Raw genomic sequence first — 24,216 nt, forward strand, 5'->3', positions numbered from 1 at the left:
CTTCATCTAATCTGTGTCGAGTAATATTTGTTTCTTTTTCAGAAGATGTAATTTTCTGACTTTCTCACCAAACTTTGGAGATACTCCCATTATAAAGCCCAGGGACCTTTGAGCACTGACTATAGCAGTTATTCAAGTACAATCATAACAGCTAACACTTATTGAGCACTTACTATTCTTAGGTACAGTGTTAAGCCTTATGTATACATTATCTGATAGGATCCTCACAATTGCTTAATGAAATAGATGCTATTATTACCACACTTCCCATATTTTATAGATGAAGAAACTGAGGCACACAGTAACTAAAAAACTGGCCCAATGCAATTAGGGAGTGGTAAAACCAGGATTGAAACCTACACAATTTGGTTTTGCCGTAGCCACCGTGCTTTATTCTCTTTGTAACTAGTTTGCTAAATTTAAAGAAATCAGCTTTTGGAAATTTTAGATTACAGTTTTCTAAATAAATCTCCTAAGCTGATTCAAAGAAATGACCACTCACCTCCTAGCTTTTCTCTCTTACCAATGAAAGGAACACACTATCTGTCTTTCTCCATTAACCCCACTTCTTTCATTTCCTCTGCCTTTGTCTCTTTTGGTACCAAGTGTTTCAGAGAGGTATAGCTACCACAGGATTGTGAAGTACATTGAGGAAGAAAAAATGCTGGACTGGGAATTAGGAAACCTAAATTCTAGTCACAATTTAAAAATCAAAGTCACATGTCCTTGGGCAAGTCATTTGCTCCAAAATTCTGTTTCTGAATTTCTGTCATAAAGCTGGATTTATAATACAATGATTGCCTAGATGTACCTTGGAATATGCAGGGCTGACTTGTCCGTGATTTCATTGGGTTAATTCAGTATGACTATTGTTGTTTATTATTTATTATTTATCTCTTACCTTGTTTTTAAATGTCTTACCACACCTAGAGTATATCCCTTCTTTTTTTAAAAAACTTTATTTATTTATTTATTTATTTATAGACTATTTTTTAAAATGTTTTATTTATTTCCAGGAGAGAGAGAGAGAGACAGCGTGAACAGGGGAGGGTCAGAGAGAGAGGGAGTCACAGACTGAAGCAGGCTCCAGGCTCTGAGCGGGCAGTCAGCACAGAGCCGGATGCGGGGACCGAACCCACGAACCGCGAGATCATGACCTAAGCGAAAGTCGGATGCTTAACCGACTAAGCCACCCAGGCGCCCCTATTTTTATTTATTTTTGAGAGAGAGAGACAGAGAGAGAGAGAAGGCATGAGAAGAGGAGGAGCAGAGAGAGAGGGAGACACAGAATCTGAAGCAGGTTCCAGGCTCTGAGCTGCCAGCACAGCTGGCAGGGCTTGAACTTACGAATCGTGAGATCATGACCTGAGCCTAAGTGAGATGCTTAACTAATTGAGCCACCCAGGTGCCCTAGAGTATTTTCCTTCTATGCCAGAAGTGGAACTCAACTCCAAGCAATATTTTTAGTATAAATTATGTACTGTATATGTTGCTTTAATGAAAAATAATAGTCAATTCCTGTGTTTTAGGAATGACTGGGTTTCTGTTTGGTTTCTATCTAGAGCTGCTACAAAGGTGATTGGTACAGGCATACTTTGGAGATATTACAGGTTCAGTTCCAGGCCACCACAATAAAGGAAGTCAAAAGATTTTTTTGGTTTCCCAGTGCATATAAAAGTCATGTTTACACTACACTGTAGTCTAAGTGTGCAATAGCATTATGTCTTAAAAAAGTACATGCCTTAATTAAAAAATACTTTATTGCTATAAAGTACTAACCATCATCTGAGCTTGCAGTGAGTCGTTATCTTTTTGCTGGTGCGAGGTCTTGCCTTGATGTTGATGGCTGCTGACAGATAAGGGTGATGTTGCTGATGTTAGGCGTGGCTATGGCAACTTCTTAAAATAAGACAATGATGAAGTTTGCCACATGAATTGACTCTTCACAAATGATTTCTCTGTAGCATGCAGTGATGTTTGATAGCAATTTACCTATAATAGAACTTCTTTCCAATTGGAGTCTATCAAATCCCGCCACTGCTTTATCAACTAAATTCATATATTCTAAATCCTTTGTTGTAATTTCAACAATCTTCACAACACTTTCACCAGGAGTAGATTTCATCTCAAGAAATCACTTTCTTTGTTCATCTAGTTTTTAAAAATATTTTTTTATTATTTTGAGAGAGAAAGAAGAGCCGGGGACAGGGGGAGAGAGGGAGAGAAAGAGAATCCCAAGCTGGCCTCAGGCTGTCAGCACAGAGCCCTACACAAGGCTCAAACTCACAAACTGCAAGATTATGACCTGAGCCAAAATCAAGAGTCCGATGCTTAACTGACCGAGCCACCCAGGCTCCCCTCTTTGTTCATCTGTAGAAGCAACCCCTTCCTCATCCATTCAAGTTTTTTCATGAGATTGTAGCAATTTAACCACATCTGTGGATAAGCCACATCACCACTTCTCATTCTATTTCTCTTGCTATTTCCACCACATCTGCAGCTACTTCCTTCAACTGAAGCCTTCAAACTGCTCAGAGTCATCCATGAGGGTTAGAATCAACTTCTTTCAAACTCCTGTTAGTGTTGATTTTTTGACCACTTCCATGAATCATGGATGTTCTTCATGATCAAGAATGGTAAATCCTTTCCTTTTTTTTTTTTTAATGTTTTTTTAAATTCATTTCTGAGAGAGACAGACAGACAGACAGCATGAGCAGGGGAGGTTCAGAGAGAGAGGGAGATACATAATCTGAAACAAGCTCAGGCTCTGAGCTATTTATCAGCACAGAGCCCGACACGGGGCTTGAACCCACGAACTGTGAGATCATGACCTGAGCCGAAGTCCGATGCTCAACCAACTGAGCCACCCAGGCACCCCATGAGAATGGTGAATCCTTTCCAGAGAGTTTTCAATTTACTTTGCCCAGATCTATTAGAGGAATCACTATCTATGACAACCATGGCTTTACAAAATGTGTTTCTCAAATAATAAATCTTGAAAGTCAAAATTACTCCTTGATTTATGGGCTGCAGAAAGGATGTTGTGTTAGGAGGCATGAAAGCAGCATTAATCCTGTTGTATATGGCTGTCAGAGCTCTTAGTGATCAGGTGCATTGTCAATGAGCAGTAATCTTTGGAAGAAAACTTTTTGTTTGAGTAGTAAATCTCAACAGTGGGCTTAAAATATTTAATAAACCACATTATAAACAAATGTGTTGTCATCCAGGCTTTGTTGTTTCATTAATGAAACAGAGGCAGAGTAGTTCTTATCTTATCATTCTTAAGGGCCCTAGGATTTTTATATTGGTAAATGAGCATTGGCTTCAACTTAAAGTCATCAGCTGCATTAGCCATTAACAAGAATCCATCTGTCCTTTGAAGTTTCAAAGCCATGTATTGACTTATTCTCTCTAGCTATGTAGGTCCTACATGGCATCTTTTTCCAGTATAAGGCTGTTTCATCTACACAGAAAATCTGTAGCCATCTTTATTTAATCTTCGCTGGATCTTCTGGATAACCTGCTGCACCTTCTACATCAGCACTTGTTGCATCACCTTGCATATTTATGTTAAGGAGATGGTTTGGTTCCTTAAACCTCATGAACCAACCTCTCCTAGCTTCAGACTTTTCTTCTGCAACTTCCTCCCCTCTCTCAGCCTTCACAGAATTGAATAGAGTTAGGGCCTTGCTCTGGATTAGGCTTTGGCTTAAGGAAATTTTGTGTCTGTTTTGATATATATATATTTTTTTAAGTTTATTTATTTATTTATTTTAAGAGAGAGAGCGCACATAGTTGGGGAGGGGCAGAGAGAGAGGATCCCAAGCATGCTCCACACTGTCAGTGCAGAGCCCCACACGGGGCTTGATCTCACAAATGGTGAGACCATGACCTGAACTGAAGTCAGACACCTAATAGATTGAACCACCCAGGCATCCCTGTTTTGATCTTCTATCCAGACCACTAAGACATTCTCCGTATAAGCAATAAGGTTGTTTTGCTTTCTTGACATTCACATGTTCACTGAAGCAGCACTTTTAATTTCCTTCAGGAACTTTTCCATTGTATTCACAACTTGACTGACTGGCCTACTTGACTGACCAGAGGCCTACTTTCGGCCTATCTTGGCTTTTGACCTGCCTTCCTCACTTAGCTTAATCATTTCTAGCTTTTGATTGAAAGTGAGAGATGTGGGACTCTTCCTTTCACTTGAACACTTAGAGGCCATTGTAGGGTTATTAATTGGTCTACTTTCAGTATTGTCTCAGGGAATAGGGGAGCTCAGGATGAGAGAAGGGAATGGCCAGTGAGTGGAGCAGTCAGAACACATTTATGGATTAACTTTGCTATCTTATTTTTTAGTATATGTGCTGCCGAAGCGAGCACTAACTTTGCTGTTGCATATGGGTAAAGTTTGTGGTACCTCAAAACCATTACAATATCAACTCAACGATCACTGATCACAGATCACCATAACAAATATAATAATAATGAAAAAGTTTCAAATGTTGTGAGAATGACCAAAATGTGACACAGAGACATGAAGTGATCAAGTGCTGTGGCTAGAAAAATAGCTCCAATAGCCTTGTTCAGTGCAGGGTTGCCACAAACCTTCAATTTGTGAAGGACGCAGTATCTGCAAAGCACAATAAAGTGCAATTAAATGAGCTATGCCTATACTGTTCAATTCAACATTTATTGAATTCTTACAATGTGCTGTAGTTACTAAGTTAGATATTGAGGAAGAAACAGTGAACTGGAGGTCCATTTCTTCTAAGAATTTACAGTCCAATGGCCAACACAGTAATTTAACACGTTCTTTCTATGTACTTGTGCTATGTACTCCCTTATACAGAGGGTCTTGTGTACACCAAGGATGCATCTTCCAGTCTGGAAGCCTTCCAGAAGGTCTTTCCAAAGGAAGTCACAACTAACCTGAGTTTTGAAAGAGTAGAATTTAGAGGAAGAATAAACCATAAATTTAACCTATGAGAAGATTTTCAATACTTTAAAATTTGGTATATGGAGATCTGTCAACACACATTTCTTTAAAAGGTTTGCTTTGATTTTCCTAAGTGATGTTGAACCAAAATTGCATCTTGCTTCAAAATTTTCTCTCCTTAGTGAGTTGTCTTTGTTCTTGGCAAAATGCCTTGGCAATAACAACCTGTTGTAATTTTCCATTGTAATCATAGCCCACTTTACTCAACACCTATTTGTAACTGAAAAGATGTTTATTTTTTAGGCCAGTGTCTACTTGACATTATCATCAAAAAGAAGTAAGGTTTTCTATAGACAAATATTACCCAGTCTGTGTTTCTTCAAATCCTTCTCTCCTGAATATTGATAGATATTTGATTTTAAAAACAGAGAGAGAGAGAGTTTGGGGGAAAAATAAGTTGGGTAAATGACTAAAGTTATTTATTATAAAACTCATTAGAGAATTTAATACAATAATATACATTAAACTTTTGAGAAGGGAAGAAAATATGCAATTTCTTTAGCTTATAGAATCTTTTCTATTTGTGGAATATTTTGTAAACTGTCAATGGAATAATTTGGATTGACTGCTGTGTCTAGACCAGGGCTTCTCACGCTCAGCACTATTGATATTTTGGATGGATACTTCTTTGTTGTAGGGGCTGTTCTGTGCATTGTAGGATATTTAGCTATATCCCTACCCCCTGCCCTTTTTCCTAAATCTTCAGTGTATTTTGACATGTAATAAATTAATAAATTAGACATTATGATCAAGCAATTAAACATTGTCCAGATTCTAAAAACACTAGGTTATAAAGTCTAACATAGTATTGTTTCAGTATCTAAATTACCAAGTAAATTAATAAATGTAGCTGTTGTTAATCTCCTCCTGTCTATAGAAACTATAAGAATAAAGGCTTTTGTGGAGGATGGATCATCTCCAGCCTGAACATGGTGACGGTCCCTAGAGTTTAGGGATGGTTTTATTTTAAAATGCATATAATTTTAAAATGCTGACTCAGTCTGTAGAGCATGCAACTCTTTTTTTTTAATAGTTTATTGTCAAGTTGGTTTCCATATAACACCCAGTGCTCATCCCCACAAGTGCCCTCCTCCATGCCCATCACCCTCCTTCCCCTTCCCCCCCCACTCCATCTGCCCTCAGTTTGTTCTCAGCATTCAAGAGTCTCTCATGGTTTGCCTCCCTCCCTCTCCCCCAGTATTTTACCCCTTCTCACCCATGGTCCTCCATTAAGTTCCTCCTAATCCTCCTATACGTGCAAATATAGAGCATGCAACTATTGATCTCAGGGTTGTAAAGTCAAACCCCACATTGGGTGCAGAGATTACTTAAAAATAAAATCTTTTTAAAAAAATACACATAATTCTGTAAGTGTACCTATAGATCTACTGAAGTCCATAGGAGGTTTTATATAGTAGCCTACATCTGAGAGGAGTCCATCATACTGTCTATGTAATTTTGATGTCTCCCATATTCAAAATGATAGCAACATGGCAAAACATTTAGAAATCTAGAAACCTGAGGCTAATAGATACCACAAACTCTTTATGTCAGAGTATGTTCAGTGAATAATAATATCTCAATAATTATGTCTATTATTATCATCATCATCATGATCGTGAAGGGAATATTATCCTTTATGACCAAATAGCACATCAAACGTCTTTCAATCTCTCCAGGACCTCCGTCCAGCCTGTTTCAGCCACCTCGTCGTCCTGGCCTTGGAACTGTTGGAAAACCAATTAGACTGTTAGCCAATCATTTTCAGGTTCAGATTCCTAAAATAGATGTGTATCACTATGATGTGGATATTAAACCAGAAAAACGGCCTCGTAGAGTCAACAGGTAAGGTTTAGAAAGAGTAGATTTCTATATTTAAATGTATATAATTTATTTATTATGTATCATGTTGTTCTCTAAATTCCGTCAACATGTAGGCTTTGTTTTTTTCTCTAAGATGGTAAGTTTCTTGATAGCAGCTTTGTTGTCTCATACTTGGTTATACTCCACAGAATCTAGCAGAGTGTGGATACATTATTGTCCAATCAGTAAATACTTACCAAATGAAGGAGAAAGTCACTCTCATTGTCCAATGGTAGCAGAAATTCAAATAATAAAATAAAGATAGGTGAAGCGTTAGTATGTATGGGAAATTAGAACTATCTGAAAATTCAGGGGCATCTGGCTGGCACAGTTGGTAGAGCATACGACTCTTGATCTCAGGGTTCAAGATTAAGAGTCAAGACCAAGTTTGATCCTGACGTTAGATATAGAGATTACTTAAAAATAAAATCTTAAAAAAATAACTATCTGAAAATTAATTTTATTATTAAGTATTGATATTGGACATGAGACAAATGTAAGTGTAAAGACAGAAGAATCATCTTGGAGTATTGAAAAAAGTAAATTCAGAGAGAAATTCTGTTTAATTCTAACATTACCCAAGAGGGGTCTGGATGAGATGATTTAAGCCTTTTGGTCTGTATGGCAGGAATTTACCAAGTGTGAAGACATAGTCCTATAGTAGATATCTTTAAAATGCTAAGAAAACCTACTTTTCTTTTTTCTGTTTTGATGCCATCATATTCAAGCAATCCTTCATGTTAAGATCCTTGCTTTCTAAGAATGCGCTTGGTGTCGAGTGCAATATTTTATGCTGCTGGATTTTTTTCTTTTTATACATAATAATATGGCTTTCTGGTACAGTTTAATCTCATGCAAGCCCATAATTGTTTGGCTATTATATAACCAAAATCAACTGTAATAGAAATGGTATTAATGGCTACCATTAATCCATTCAACGAATATTTTATTGAGTGCTTACTGTGTACCAGGTATTGTTCTATGCTCTGGGAATACAACATGAACAAAACAGGCAAAAGTTTCTACCCTTGAGGAGCTTATATTCTAATAGGGGAGAAGACCAAAAATAAATGAATAAGGAAACAAAACATACTATATGTTAGTTGGTGATAAGTGCTATGAGGAAAAATAAAACAGGGAAAGATAACAAAGAATTGGGGTGGGGTGAGCAACTAAGATATTTTTAATAAGTTTTTGGATTGAACATGGGATATGAGTGAAGACATGAGTCATGACTGATCCCAGGGTTTTTGTCCTGTGCAAGTGGAAAGATGGAGTTGCCATTTGTTGGAATGGGAAAACTATGGGAGAAGTCAACAGGGCTAGCAGATCAGGAGACCTGTTTGGGGCATGTTAGGGCTGAGATGTCTAGTAGACATCCTAGTGGAGATGTTGAGTAGGAAGTCGAATAGATGAAGTTGGATTCAGGGGAGAGGTCAAGGCTGGTGACAAACATTTGAAGGTCATCAGCATATTGGTAGTAAAGCCATGAGCTGGGTAAGATTATATGGGAAGTGAATGTAGTTAGATTAAAAAAAAAAAAAGACTGTAAGAGAAAAGAAGACTCTAAGCACCCCAATATTTAAAAATTAGGGAGATGAGGAAGTTAGCCAAGAGGCTGGCATGGAGAGGCCACTGGGATAGGTGAAAACCGGCGCAGAGCAAGGAGGCAAAGAAAGAAGGTGTTTTAAGTTGGAAGAATTTATCATCTAATGTTTAAGGAACACTGAATTTAGCATTGTGGAGCCCACTAGAGACCTTGATATGAGTAGTTTTGGTGGAGAAGTGGAGAAGGTTTAAGACAGACCGGGAAAGAGCAATTAGAGACCACTTCTTTAAGGGATTTTGACACAAAGGGGAACAGAGAAAATGGGATTTTCAAATGGGGAGGAAGTCAGGTCAAGGAAGTTTAATTTCTTTGAAGATGAGAGAAATTATAGCATATCTGTATGCTGAAGGAAATAATCCAGTAAAAAGGACAAATCTGATAATTCAGAAGAGAGGAAGATCCTTGGAGTCCTGTCCATGAGCACACCAGAGTAAGTTGGCTTATTGTGTGACAAGCACTGTGATAAATATTCTATGTATATTTATTTACTTAATACAGCAAACTTTTGAGGTAGGTATTATGATTCTCATAATTTTGCAAATGAAAAGAAACAGATATGTTTCTTATAACTTGCCCAAGTTCATGCAGCTCTGCTACTTATTCACTGTGTGACCAGTGAGATCACTTGCCTATTCTGATTTTTTTCTATGTACTGTGAAGTGATATTTTTTTCTATTTACTATGAAGACAATAATCATTGGCCTACTTTTCTCACCAAATTGTTGCAAAGATTAAGTGAGAACAGAGGTGAAAATATCTCTTCACTGTAAAACTATGGTTATCATTTAAGAATATAAGATGAGAAATTACCCTTCTAATATGAAAATGTATTGTTCTGAAGTTAGCTTTTTAAAAAAATTTTCTTTAGTGTTTATTTATTTTTGAGACAGAGAGAGACAGAGCATGAGTGAGGGAGGAGCAGAGAGAGAGGGAGACAGAATCTGATGCAGGCTCCAGGCTCTGAGCTGTCAGCACAGAGCTAAATGAGGGACTCGAACTCACGAACCGCAAGATCATGACCTGAGTAAAGTTGGATGCTTAACTAACTGAGCCACCCAGGTGCCCCTTAAGTTCACTTTTTTAATTGGTAATATATGATACTGCGTTTCTCCATCAATTGTTTTCAGTTGCATGATTGAGTTTATGTCTTTTGCCACAGATTTTATTTGCAGAATATTAATGCCTTAGCTAGTTGTAATGTGTTTTGGCTTTTAAGATATAGTTACCACATGTAACATTCACTAGACATTGGTGAGATATAGAGCTTTCATTGACTCTAGCATTCCAAAAGCTCACACACTCATCTGTCCATCTCAAACCATATACTCTAGTTGCAAGGTAACTAGAACCTGCATGCAGAGTGGTCTGGCATATATACACGAACACGGAAGTAAAGCTATGCTCGCTTGATTGAGGGAAAGGCTTTCATTCTAAAAAGAAAGAAACTACATTGGTAATCTTTATGGAATGAGGATATTTTACATTTCCTTCTCTACACTGCTCAGGAGCACTTTGGAATAAAGCAAGACAGTATACAGAATAAAAAATTACAAGCATTTGGCAAAGGGGTTGACTTACTCCTTGGAGTAGGATACATCTTAGATTTATTGGTCCTCAGATTTCTGAATTTCTGCCTACTCTCTTTCCTGAAACCATAATACTTGAATGAGGATGTTTAGTTGCTAACAAACTTATCGTGGTTCGGTTATGAATATTCCTGCCAAACTTAGATGCCAAAGATAGGTTATTCTCATAAGGTTATATTTATCTTCAGAGAGGATTGTGAAAAGCAAGAGTTTGAGAGGATGCCATAAATTTTATGCTCCTTTTTTATTCCCTGCTTTTCTTATCATCTCATAGCTGCCTTTGCTCACTTGCTGCTACCTTTCTTTAGTTGACCATTGTTAACTATTTTTTAGTTACTGAAGTCAATTCTAACTTTGACTCTTACTTTTTCCAAATATTTTTGAACTCAATTAAAGTATGGTGATAGTTTCCTTACTGTTCACCGTTTCTCAAAGCTAACTGCCACTCTCTCCATTACTGTTAAGAGAGGTAGTAGACACAATGGTGCGGCACTTCAAGATGCAAATATTTGGTGACCGGCAGCCTGGCTATGATGGCAAAAGAAACATGTACACAGCACATCCACTGCCAATTGGACGGGATAGGGTAAGTGTTAACAGCCAGAAATGTGTATTAGACTTAGGTCATTTACATAGGACAGGAATGTTTCCCTTTCTAATGGCAACTTATTTCTTTTCTTTTCTTTTTTTTAATGTTTATTTATGCTGAGACAGAGAGAGAGGAAGGGGCAGAGAGAGAGAGAGAGACAGAGAATCCCAAGTGGGCTCCATGCTGTCAGTGCAGAGCCCTATGTGGAGCTTGAACTCATGAACCATGAGACCATGACCTGAGCTGAAACCAAGAGTCAAATGCTTAACTAACTGAGCCACCCAGGCACCCCGTGACAACTTAATTCTTAGAGTTGTTTCACATAGTGTTGATACGTTTGTTATTGGGTCCATATTCTCTTGTCCCTTAGTGAATCAATAATTGAAGATGAGATTAGCATTAGAATTTAGGTTGACTCTGTCATCTTTACATACATTCCAAGTTTTTCACGTTGCTAGAGTACTTGCTACCTGAATCTAAACGATGGAGTCTTTATCAATTTTAGAAAGTTATTTAAAAATTATCTGAATTATGAAAGTATTTGTAATACCATAATAACTTTTTTTACAAATTTATTTTTTAAATTAGAAAAGCAGTATGTAAATATATACTCATTATGAATTTACTTACACAATCTAGAAATACTGTGATTTCTACCCTCCTCACCTGCCTACACCCTTCATCCCATTTTCTTTTTTAGAAGAAACTATTCTAATAGTTTAGTATGTATTTTTTCAGATATTTTTATGTACATTAGCTATTTATGCATATGTTTATGTATAACCTTGTTTGTTTGCATATCATTCTATGATTTGCTTTATCATTTAACAATATGTTTGGGAGGGATACCTGGGTGGCTCAGTCACTTAAGTGTCCAACTCTTGATTTCAGTTCAGGTCATGATCTTGCAGTTTGTGGGATTGAGCCCTGTGCTGACAGTGTGGAGCCTGCTTGGAATTCTCTCTCCCTCTCTGATCCTCCCCAACTCACGATCTCTCTAAATAAATAAACAAACAAACAGATATATAAATATTTTAAAAAAGCAATGTTTTGGAGATCCTTCCATTTTTTATATTTATATATTTTATTATTTTTTAAAATTCAAATTCTTTTTATTGTTGTAGTGTGTACATAATGTAAAGCTTATTCTTTTAACCATTTAAAATTTTTAAATATTTATTTATTTCTGAGAGACAGCATGAGAGGGAGGGGGCAGAGAGAGAGGGATACACAGAACCTAAAGCAGGCTCCAGGCTCTGAGCTGACACCACAGAGCCCAACGCAGGGCTTGAACCCACGAACTTCGAGATCATGACCTGAACCGAAGTCAGATGCTCAACCAACTGAGCCACCCAGGCCCCTCTTAACCTTTTTTTTTTTTTTTTTTGAGAGAGACAGAGATAGAAAGAGAGTGGAGGAGAGGGACAGAAGGAGAACAGAGAGAGAATCTTAAGTGGGCTCCACACTCAGCATAGAGCCCGATGTGGAGCTTGATCCCATGACTCTGGGATCATGACCTGAGCCAAAATCAAGAGTCGGATGCTCAACTGTCTGAGCCACCTAGGTGCCCCTAATTAACCATCTTTAGGTGTACAATTCAACGGCATTTAGCATATTCACATTGTTGTACAATTGTGACCACTATTGATCTCCAAAACTTTTTCATCATTCTATACTGGAAGTATGTACCCATTAAACATTAAGTTCCCCTCTCCTCTTCCTCTAGTTTCTGGTATCCACTATTCTATTTTCTGCCTCTACGAACTTGACTATTTTAGGTACCTCATACATGTGAAATCATACATTATTTGTCCCTTTGTGTCTGGCTTATTTCACTTAGCATGATGTTTTCAAAGTTCATCCGTGTTGTAGCATTACCCTTATTTTCAAACTATTACTTGGACAATAGTCAATATTAAATTATCCCCTATTTATGGAGACTTAGGTTGTTTCCAATGTTTTGCAATTACAGAAAATGTTAATGTTAAATCTCCTTATGCATACACTATACTGAGTATTCCTGGGATCTTTCTTTCAGCCTTTGTAAATAGGTACATGTAAATATGATTTTTTTTTTCCCTTAGGTTGATATGGAAGTGACACTTCCAGGTGAGGGTAAAGACCAAACCTTTAAAGTGTCTGTTCAGTGGGTATCAGTTGTGAGCCTTCAGTTGCTTTTAGAAGCTTTGGCTGGGCACTTGAATGAAGTCCCAGAAGACTCAGTACAAGCACTTGATGTTATCACAAGACACCTTCCCTCCATGAGGTTAGTACCTTCATTTGAGTTCTTTCCCACAAATGTCAGGGGTTTTTTGGTAGGTTGCATCAGAACTACTGATAGGTTTCAGCATAAATCACAGTTCAAACTTGGTTTCAAGTTTCTTATAAAATTGAGAGAGAAATGAAAGACCTTTCAAGTTTTTGATTGTGAAACACGCAAACTCATTTTTCCAGGTACACTCCAGTGGGTCGTTCTTTTTTCTCACCTCCTGAAGGTTACTACCACCCTCTGGGAGGGGGCAGAGAGGTTTGGTTTGGCTTTCATCAGTCTGTGAGACCTGCTATGTGGAACATGATGCTTAATATTGATGGTATGGTGGAATTCTCTTTTGACTCTGTCCTTTCGTCTGTTTTTTCTTTTTTTTTTTTCTTTTTCTTTTTTTTTTTTTTTTTTGTGGTGCTTTCCCTCTCCCCGAAGCTAAGTATCCTTCCTCTCTGTTTGTTAGTATCTGCGACTGCTTTCTACCGGGCTCAGCCTATCATTGAGTTCATGTGTGAGGTTTTAGACATTCAGAACATCAATGAACAGACCAAACCTCTAACAGATTCCCAACGTGTCAAGTTTACCAAAGAAATCAGAGGTAGGTATTTGCATTGTGGTAGTCATCTCAGAAGTGCAGCTTGACACAGTGGAAGGAGTAGTCTTGGAGTCAGACACATTTGGGTTTCCAGGCCAGCCTTTTCTATCAGTGGGACCTTCGGCTAGATACTTAACCACCACGAGTATTAATTTATTCATCTCTAAGGTAAAGATAATAATCTATCTCTTTAAGGTTGATGTGAAAATTAAAGGCAATTAAACGTATAAAGCTTCTTGCCCAGTAGCTGGCACATATCAGACACTCTAAGCCTTATCCACATAAAGCTTCCATTTTAATAAAATAACACAAGTTCATTTATTCTCCCTTTAGAATTTCTTTTCTTCTTGTTATCAGCTTTCTTCTCTCACTAGAACACAAGCTTCATTAGGGCTATCTCTAGATCTGATAATAAGTACCAGAGTAGTTGATGCTTAGTAAATATTTATTGAATGAATTAATAAATTTAAGTAGATTGCACATCTTAAGTCATCTGGATTCTGAGTTTTTCTTCTTAGCTGAGATTTTTTACCTGCACATGATGAAATTGTTCCCATTTCCTTGCAACTTTTGTCCTATACAATGCCATGCCTTTCCAAAGACAACATGTAAACCTGTTTTCATCACTGTGATTTTAGAAAACACCTGATGTTTTGACTTTTTTAAAAATTTCAGGTCTTAAAGTTGAGGTCACCCATTGTGGACAGATGAAACGAAAATATCGGGTTTGTAATGTGACTAGACGGCCAGCCAGTCATCAAACGTATGTTAACCACATATAAAATAATACTGTTAACATTTTTTGGTAACAGAGGAAAGCTGCTATAATCATTTGAGAAATTGGCATCCCATAGTGTAATCCTCAAAATCACTGAAATCCTCACTTTTAAGCACCAAAGCTTTAAAAACTGTTTTAAGTATTTTTGTTAGAGACATTTGGAAAACATATTTCTTGCGTTTGATTCATTTCACCTCTTAAACACAAGGTTGCCAAACACAGATCAACTTTTATAGAATGATGCCGAGTCATGATTAAAAGCATCATTTATTATACTGTTGTAATTCTCAATGCATGTCCCAAAGGGCTTGTCAAGGCCTATAAGTCATATAAGGCTGTCATAGGAAAATATTGCTTTGTGTTTTGTTTGGATTTTTCTCTCTTTGTAGTTAGCTGCTGCTTCTTCCAGCTGTCAGTATGTAGGGCATGCCTCTAGCAGCTCATTCATTTCCATTTTTCCAATTTTTTTTTTTGGTATATTTTAAAATGTTTATTTATATTTGAGAAAGAGACAGTGTGTGAGCCGGGGGGGCGGGGGGGGGGCGGTTGGTGGTGGTGCAGAGAGACAGAGACAGAATCTGAAACAGGCTCCAGGCTCTGAGCTGTCAGCACAGAGCCCGATGTGAGATCATGACCTGAAATGAAGTCAGATGCTTAACTGACTGAGCCACCCAGGCACCCCTCCAAACTCATTTTTCTAATCATCCAGCTTCTACTCCACTGGGAACTGTGCATAGTCAGAAGATATATATGCAAGTGCTTTTATTTTTTTAAGTTTACTCTACATGTAAGTTTTATTCTCGTAATCAAGATCTTTAAATTCATATCTGATATAAATAAATATTGGCTCCTCAAAGTAAGGGGCATGAACTTAAATATATAAACTATGTTATTTTGTTCAGTCAGTAGACTTTTGTTTGTTTATATTCTAGTCTGACTTATTTTTTAAACAATTTTTTAATGTTTATTTTTGAGAGAGAGAGAGAGAGAGCACACACAAGTAGGGGTGGGGCAGGGAGAGAGGAGGGGACAGAAGATCTGAAGTGGGCTCCACTGACAGCAGACAGCCTGATGTGGGGCTTGAACTCACAAACCATGAGATCATTACCTAAGCTGAAGTGAGACGCTCAGCTGACTGAGCCACCTGGTCATCCTAGTATGACTTAATTTTGATCCATGGTTCTCAATGCTTAAACTTTAGTGTACATCGGGATGCCTATGTGACTTGGTTGGCATCTGGCTCTTGATTTCAGCTTGGGTCACAATGGTCTGTGAACTGGAGCCCTGTGTCAGGGTCCGTGAGACAGTGTGGCAGCTGCTTGGGATTCTCTCTCTCTCTCTCTTCCTCTCTCTCTGTCCCTCCCCTGCTTGTGCTCTTTCTCTTTCTCAAAGTAAGTTTAAAAAATAATAAATTTAAAAAACCTTAAATTTTAGTGTACATCAAAATCACTAGGAGGGCTTTGTTCTAGATAGTAGAAGTTTTAGAGTGACCTCTGGGTAAATGTGGTATATTAATTCAGTGTGATATGACTAAATTCTTCAGTAAGAACTCATATGCATCTGATGTGAATTTCTTAAGAGTTAGAAAATGATATTCCATGTATTCCTCATATTATACCATTGACTTCATTCTTTAGGAGAAAAAAATGTTATCCAAACTTTATGAAGTCACTATTGAGAAATGCAGCTTTTTTTTCAAGAACTGTATCTTTTTCATTAATTACCTCACATGACCCTATAAGAATAATTATACTTGTAGGCTTATATGATCTTTGCATGCAAATTAAAAGCACATAGTTTTAATATCACATAGATGATCCTCACTGCATTGTTACTTTGTATGGCTATAGCAGTTAAGAATGCAGATTAAAGTTATTACCAAGTATTGGTGCCAAATATTTGAGATAATTTGTCCCCTGGAAAAGCCAAAGAAAGGTAACCTCTTAAATCACACTCCCCAGTTTATATCAAATATCCTGACACAGCCTCATTTTCATGTATTTAGTCTTGTTTCCTCCAAACCCACATATATTTGTCCTGGTTTGGGAATCTGGAAATTGGCCTCAATAACTATATTATATTCATGTTACAAAGTTCTCTTAAGCAAATAAAACTCTTGTGTGGAGGGTGCAGTTGGTTAAGAATCTGACTCTTTTTTTAAAAAAAATTTTTTTAAGTTTATTTATTTTGAGAAAGGGAACATGAGCAGGAGAGGGGCAGAGAGACAGGGTGAGAGAGAATCCCAAGCAGACTCCACCCTGCCAGCACAGAGCCCAATGTGGGGCTCAAACTCACAAACCATAAGATCATAACCTCAGCTAAAGTCAAGAATCAGATGCTCAACTGACTGAGTCACCCAGGTGTCCCAAGCACTTGACTCTTGATCTTAGCTCAGGTCTTGATCTCAGGGTTATGAGTTCAAGCACCACTTTGGGCGCCATGCTGGGTGTGAAATCTAAAAAAAATAATAAAATAAAATAAAAAAATTGGCCTTTGTTTTTTAAGTGACTGATATCAAGGTAGAAAAAATAGGCTTTTGTTTGTTTGTTTAAGAAAAAAAATTGAAGAAATTTCTGAAAAGATATTCTCTCCTGTAGTTTTCCTTTACAGCTAGAAAATGGTCAAGCTATGGAATGTACAGTAGCCCAGTATTTTAAGCAGAAGTATAGTCTGCAGCTGAAATACCCCCATCTTCCGTGTCTCCAAGTGGGACAAGAACAAAAACATACATACTTGCCACTTGAGGTAAGCTAAACTGAATTTTCTGTTGCCAAATCTGCCAATCTCTTTGTTAAAAAAAAAAATCATGTTCTAGGCTAGTGGTAGAATTTAGTATTAGTTTCTAAAATGTTTTGGGCAAATAGCTTTACTAGGTAACAACATTTTCATGTTTTGGGGAATGGAAGATGTAAGATACAATTTAGCAAAGGCTTACAACATAGAAACCCATTACAGAAAACAAATCTCTCTTTGCCCCTCGGTAGGTCTGTAATATTGTGGCAGGACAGCGCTGTATAAAGAAGCTCACAGACAATCAGACTTCCACAATGATCAAAGCGACAGCAAGATCTGCTCCTGACAGACAGGAAGAAATCAGTAGACTGGTCAGTAAGTCATGGTCTTCGAGATAAGCTAGCTTTAAGATGAGAAAAGAAGAAAATATAAAACGCCTGGTGGGGCACAGTTACTCTTTGCTTTTTATATATGCAGGCTTTCCTGTTTCTTAGGTGAAGAGTAACAGCATGGTGGGTGGACCGGATCCATACCTTAAAGAATTTGGTATTGTTGTCCACAATGAAATGACAGAGCTCACAGGCAGGGTACTTCCCGCACCAATGCTGCAGTACGGAGGCCGGGTAAGCTTTTCATTTTGTTCAGCAAGCTTCTTCCAACAACCAGTCAAAAAGAGAATAACGCAGGGTTTCTCCACTACACCACACTGAATTTACCCATAGTTTTGCTCAGTATTGCTTTTTGTCTTTTGGCTAATACCAAATAGAGTTTTGTTTATCCCCTCATCAACATTAAAATGGCCTTAGATTGTAATGTCTTTTCTCTTTTCTTTTGTTTCTTTTTTGTTTTGTTTTTTTTTTAAAGAATAAAACGGTAGCCACACCCAACCAGGGTGTCTGGGACATGCGAGGAAAGCAGTTTTATGCTGGCATTGAAATTAAAGTTTGGGCAGTTGCTTGTTTTGCGCCTCAGAAACAATGTAGGGAAGATTTACTAAAGTGAGTATCTTCATATTTTCAGCTTAGTAATATCCCTTCCAGATATGAAAATACCATCTTTACATGAATGTGCTGTGTGCACTTGGCACTAAATCCCTGACTCCTATAGTGACACCATCTGGCTATAGGAAAAAGACCTTGTATTATAGTAAATTGCAAACTTGGGAATGCCATTAAGAATCTGAGTCAGCTTCCTTACATTTAGAGCAGAAATTTGTGACTAACAAGACCAAAGCAGTGACAGTTGGCAAACTCTTCTGAGTTCTTAGTGAAGCTTCCTTTGGTATTAATTGTATCTTTTCAGCTAAGATAAAAACTAGTCCATTTTTAATCATTATAATTTACTAGTGAGCTTGTTTTATTACAGGGTCACTGACTAAGATCATTGGTTCATGTCTTACAGATGCAGCTATCTATAGAAAGGAAGTTAGTAAGAAGGGTGGAAAACTCAAGGCAGGAAAAGGGAACTGGATGAAAGAAAGGAATCCTACAAATACTGGCAAATGCACAAAAATTATTTGGAAAGCTTTATACATATATTAAAGTAACTTCGCAAATCTCAAATATAACGCTTCACAATGAATTTTACTTTTTTTAAAAGTGATGATTTCTTTTGATATTGTTATTGAATCAAATCTATTACAAGTTTGAATGTAATCCTAAGTATACTGATTTGTGTTTCCATATTCTCAATTGAACACAAGCTTACCCAACTATTCTCGTGCCAGGCTTACCAAAATACACATGACCTGAAATTCTGACTTTGCTTTTCTTTAGTTCAGAATTATTGACTTGAATGTTTAAAAACACCTTTGAACAGAAATGCTCTTTAGTCCCTGGGGCCCAACTGAGGCATAATTGTTTAAGAATTCAAAATGATAATCTAATAGCTTAATATTAATAACACAGATTCTTTGTGGATTATAATTGCAGTGACATAATTGCCAGCCCATTTTTGGCAACCAGTTAAGGATTTTTTGTTTATTTGTTTTTAATTTTGGCTAAGAATGTGCAAAACTGAAAGAAGTATCTTAGAGGAAAATAAATGCTAGAAATGTACTCTGAAATGAAAGCACTGTACCACTGGTTCTATTTTAACAGGAGTTTCACTGACCAGCTACGTAAAATCTCTAAGGATGCAGGAATGCCCATCCAGGGTCAGCCATGTTTCTGCAAGTACGCACAGGGTGCGGACAGCGTGGAGCCCATGTTTAAACACCTGAAAATGACATATGTGGGCCTACAGCTCATAGTGGTTATCTTGCCTGGGAAGACACCAGTGTATGGTATGGATCCCTTTAATATTGAATGAGGGATGATTTCAAATAGTAGGTCAGGATAAGCTAGGTTATGCTGTAGTCACAAAAGATGCCAAACTCTCAGTGGCTCAAATTATCAAAGATTTATTTTTTTGCTTTTGCTGTGTATCCATTGAGGTAGACTGAGTCCTCTGTTCCATGTCATCATGTTATTTTCACTCTGGGATCCAGATTGGCACAGCAGTTGCTATTTGGAATGTTGTTGGCACCATGGCAAAGAGAAAAGAGGGCTCTGGAAGGCTCTTAACATCTGCAACTTCTTTTTTTTTTTAATTTTAAGTTTATTTATTTATGTTGAGAGAGGAGAGAGAGAGAGAGAAAGGGAGAGAGAGAGAGAGAGAGAATGTGTAGCGGGGGCAGAGAGAGAAGGAGAGAAAGAATCCCAAGCAGGCTCCTCAAGGTTGGCACATGACCCGACACAGGGCTCGATCTCATGAACTGTGAGATCATGAGCTGAGCCAAAATCCAGATTCAGACACTTGACAGACTGAGCCGCCCAGGTGCACCAATATCTGCAACTTCTTGACCACAACCAGCCACATGGCTCTTCCCAACCTTTTTGCAGGAAGAAAGAATGGGGTCCAGGAAGTACAGTGGGGAAGAGCATTGGGCATACAGTACAATTCCACCATAGTCCTCAAAGCAGGAAAAACTGTAATGTTTGATAAAAAGCATGTAGGAATATCAGAGTGGGGAAGAGTGGGAGAACCAACTATTTGCGGAAAAGTAGCTGTTTGTATCTATTAAAACAAGAATGATACAAAGTTCCTTTGACTATGATCTAAGTAAAGGATTTGGGAGCTACAGACCAACTGTTTGAACTTTACAAAATGTCTTCAACTCCCTCTGTAGTTGTGTCTTTTGTTACTTTCTGGTTATCTCTGTGCTTAGAGGGGAGGAGGGAGAGGATTGGAAAAAATACTTAAAATTCAAAAAGCTGGCATGTATACTGATAGGGAGGAGCTGGGAGATGGATTCCTTTGCCAGACCAGTCCTGTGGAAAAAGTAACCTCAGAGGACTGAGTTAGTAGTGGCAGGCAGCATCCAAGGGTAAAAGAAGTGGCCTAGCTTCAAGTGGCCTCCCTGCCGGAGGGAAGAAGAGGTAAAATTGCCCTGGGGGTTTAGCAAATGAAACAGCCACATCTAGCACAGGGTACAGTATATAGTAGGCACTCTGTAAATGTTTGTGTGGATTTTCCCCTCTATTCTTAGTAATTAGGAGAATATTTAAACATTGTTAAATTAATTAATGGATTTATTCTTGTAGCGGAGGTGAAACGTGTTGGAGATACCCTTCTGGGTATGGCCACACAGTGTGTCCAGGTAAAAAATGTGGTGAAGACCTCACCCCAAACCCTTTCCAACCTTTGCCTGAAGATAAATGCAAAGCTTGGAGGAATTAACAATGTGCTTGTACCTCATCAAAGGTAAGATTCTGAACTCTTTTTCCCTTCACTCTTTTATTACGTAAGATCGAATGTAACATAATACACAGTAAAGCACATAAATCTCATACATGCATCTCAATTACTTTTTCTTATGTATGTATGAATGCACCCATCTAACTGCTACTCAGATGAAGATATAGAACATTTCCAGCACCTTGTCAGTCTTCCTTGTGGCCCCTTCCAACAGATGACCCCCAAAAGTAAACACTCTGACCATAGACTAGGTTTGCCTATTTTTGAACTTCATGTCATATTTTATACCTATCTTCTTTTGCTTGTCGTTATGTGTCTGGAATTCATTCATGTTACTGTATTAAGTAGTCATTTGGTTTATTTCACTGTTGTGTATTATTTCATTATATGAATACACCACAGAATTTTTATCTACTCTACCATTGAGAGATATTCTTACACATTCATCATACAATTTTTCTATATTTTTGGTAGACTTTAAGTACTCTTTCTCTTGAGTATATATCCAAGAACAGAATTGTTAAGTTATTGAGAATACATGTATTTATCACTGATAGATGCTGTCTAGTAATTTTTCAGAGTGGTTGTAGCAGTTTACGTTTCCCCTGAGAGTTCTAAGTTCCTTCATATTCTCACCAACACTTGGTAGTATCAGTCCTTTTAACTTTAACCATTTTGTTTGGAGGTAATAGTATCTTATTATGGTTTTAATTTGCATCCCCCTAATGATTAATCATGTTGAGCACAATTTCATATGTTTGTTGGCTATTTGGATATCCTCTTTTGTGATGGGTTTGTTTAGTTCTTTGCCCATTTTTTAGTTGGGGTTATTAATCTTTTTATTAATTTGTAGTTTCTCTATCTATTGAAATAATATCTGACTTGTTAACTCTAAAATGTTTCCATGTGGGGGTGCCTGGATGACACAGTTGGTTAAGTGTCCAACTCTTGGTTTCGGCTCAGGTCATGATCTCATGGCTTTGCGGATCTGAGCCCTGCATCGGGCTCCGCACTGCCAGTGCTTGGGATTCTCTCTCTCTCCCTTTCCCTTTGCCTCTCCCACCTTGTGCTGTCTCTGTCTCTCTGAATATAAATAAATAAACTTAAAAATATTTTTTCATGTAAAATTCAGTATGTGAAAGTGACCTGAAAAGATAAATTTAGGGCTGTGGTATTAGTCATCGCTATACTTAACAAGAATGTGAACTTGAGTGCCTTGCTATTGTACAATCATATTCCAATTCTTAATTTTCCCTTGGATGAAGTGTATAGGTAACAAAATCCATCTTACAACATTGGTAGATAAGGTATGCAGGCCATATGAGAAGTTAACCTAAAATCTGAAATCATTTAATTTCACCTCAAACATTTGAGACAATATATCGTAGTAGCCTAGAGTGCATACTTTGGTGTCTGACTTCCTAAGGTTTGGATTCCAACTTTACTGCTTCCTAGTTATGTAAGCTTGGGCAATCTTACTCTCTTTGGTCTCATTTTTTAAATATAGAAAATTGAGATGATAATTGTGCTACCCTCATGGAATTTTTCTGAGGACTAAATGAGTCAATACAGGTAAAGTGCTTAGCACAGTGACTGGTACGTAGTATACGTAAGCTGTTACTATGTTACACATATGTACATTATAGATATATGTTTGCTGTTGTACTGCTCTGTGCCAGACCCATGTTGCATAATGATACATACAGAGAAATATAGCACAGCCTCTGCCCTCATGGAGGTATCTATTCTTTAGTACCTATTATAGGAGATTTTAAGATTTGGGATGTCTCCTATATTAAACTTAAAGAATTAGTACTCAATTCCAAGCCTTATCTTAAGGAATTTGCCAGAGAAGCATGCATGATATTTTTCTCCTTGACTTCTTAGAAAAATCATCGCCAAATAAATAAATTCTTTCAACAAATACTTGTTGAGTGCCAACCTTGAGCCAGGCAGTGTTTAGGCATTAGGAATACTGCAATGAACAAGACAAAACAAAACAAAATTCTTGCCCTTGTGGAACGTATATTTGTGTGTGTGAGTGTGTATGTGTGTGTTTGTGCGTGCATGTGTGTAGACAATAAATAATTTAGTGGGGTGCCTGGCTGGCTCAGTTGATAGGGTGTGTGGCTTTTGATCTCAGGGTTATGAGTTCAAGCCCCACAATGGGGGTAGAGATTACTTAAAAATAAAATCTTAAAAAAAAAATTGAGTAAAATATATGGTATAAGTGATGAATACTACAGATTAAAATAGGGAAGTAGATAGACTCAATTCTCTAAGCCTCACATCTTAAAGAGCATTGAGGTCTCTCTCTCAAAATAAATAACTAAACAAGTAAGTAAGTAAAAATTCTTAAAAATAGGGTGCCTGAGTTGCTCAGTTGGTTAAGTGTCCAACTCTTGGTTTCAGCTCAGGTCATGATCTCGCAGTTTACAAGTTTGAGCCTTACATGGGGCTCCATGCTTATAGCTCAGAACTTGCTTGGGATTCTTTCTCTCTCCCTCTCTCTTTGCCCCTCCCCTGCTTGCATGCACTCATGTTCTCTCTCTCCCTCTTTTTCTCTCTCTCTCTCAAAATAAATAAATAAACCAAATTTAAAGACCACTGGGGGATTCTGTTCCAGTTCCATGTACATTCTGCATTTCTGTATCTGCTGTAGGAATACTAGGATCCCAAAAGAGCTTGTTCTGGAAAAGTCTTCACTTTACACAGAGTGATTTTATTCAGTTCAGCTCAGGTCTTCTTACCTTCCGGCTATTATAGAAGAGCAATGTTGACTTCTTTTTAAAAAAGTTTTTAATTTAAACCACGAGACCATGACCTGAGCTGAAGTCAGATGCTTAACCAGCTGAGAGACCCAGGTGTCCCTCAACCATGTTGACTTCTTAAGTCAATTCAGATTCATTGCAGGAGAGGCACAGACGCTCCATGGCCCTTAGAGTTCTCACCTAATGGTCACAGGTCTTTGTTCTCTTTTGTAAGATTATATCTGTGATTGTGTCTGGTAAGCTTGCTAAACACAGACGTGTTCATCTGTGCGTTTCCTTCAATCTGAGCAGGCCCTCGGTGTTCCAGCAGCCTGTCATCTTCCTGGGAGCCGATGTCACGCACCCCCCAGCAGGGGATGGGAAGAAGCCTTCCATTGCTGCTGTCGTTGGCAGTATGGATGGGCACCCCAGCCGGTACTGTGCCACCGTTCGGGTGCAGACCTCCCGCCAGGAGACCTCCCAGGAGCTCCTCTATAGTCAGGAGGTCATTCAGGACCTTACTAACATGGTTCGGGAGCTGCTGATCCAGTTCTACAAATCCACACGCTTCAAACCCACTCGGATCATCTATTACCGTGGAGGGGTATCCGAGGGACAAATGAAACAGGTACTCTGACTACCCATAGCTGCCTTTCGGGGTTTCTAGGTGTCTGATGGAGCTTCCTCCCATCTGCCACTCTGGGTAAATC

At 38.0% G+C, this 24,216-nt stretch overlaps 1 protein-coding gene across 1 annotated transcript in view; it reads left to right on the forward strand.

Annotated features, from left to right (window-relative positions):
* Positions 1–24,216, forward strand: part of AGO4 (argonaute RISC component 4) — a 40,138-nt gene that overhangs the window by 2,883 nt on the left and 13,039 nt on the right. The window contains exons 2-14 of the mRNA XM_039251685.1: positions 6,682–6,847; positions 10,526–10,646; positions 12,734–12,915; positions 13,104–13,240; positions 13,376–13,510; positions 14,183–14,270; positions 16,883–17,030; positions 17,270–17,389; positions 17,513–17,641; positions 17,883–18,016; positions 19,118–19,302; positions 20,603–20,762; positions 23,819–24,134. Of these exons, the coding sequence (XP_039107616.1) occupies positions 6,682–6,847; positions 10,526–10,646; positions 12,734–12,915; positions 13,104–13,240; positions 13,376–13,510; positions 14,183–14,270; positions 16,883–17,030; positions 17,270–17,389; positions 17,513–17,641; positions 17,883–18,016; positions 19,118–19,302; positions 20,603–20,762; positions 23,819–24,134 (2,021 nt within the window). The remainder of the gene's footprint in view (positions 1–6,681; positions 6,848–10,525; positions 10,647–12,733; positions 12,916–13,103; positions 13,241–13,375; positions 13,511–14,182; positions 14,271–16,882; positions 17,031–17,269; positions 17,390–17,512; positions 17,642–17,882; positions 18,017–19,117; positions 19,303–20,602; positions 20,763–23,818; positions 24,135–24,216) is intronic.

This window comes from Hyaena hyaena, unplaced genomic scaffold (assembly GCF_003009895.1).
Source record: "Hyaena hyaena isolate Hyena2069 unplaced genomic scaffold, ASM300989v1 scaffold_397, whole genome shotgun sequence".
Lineage (NCBI taxonomy): Eukaryota > Metazoa > Chordata > Mammalia > Carnivora > Hyaenidae > Hyaena > Hyaena hyaena.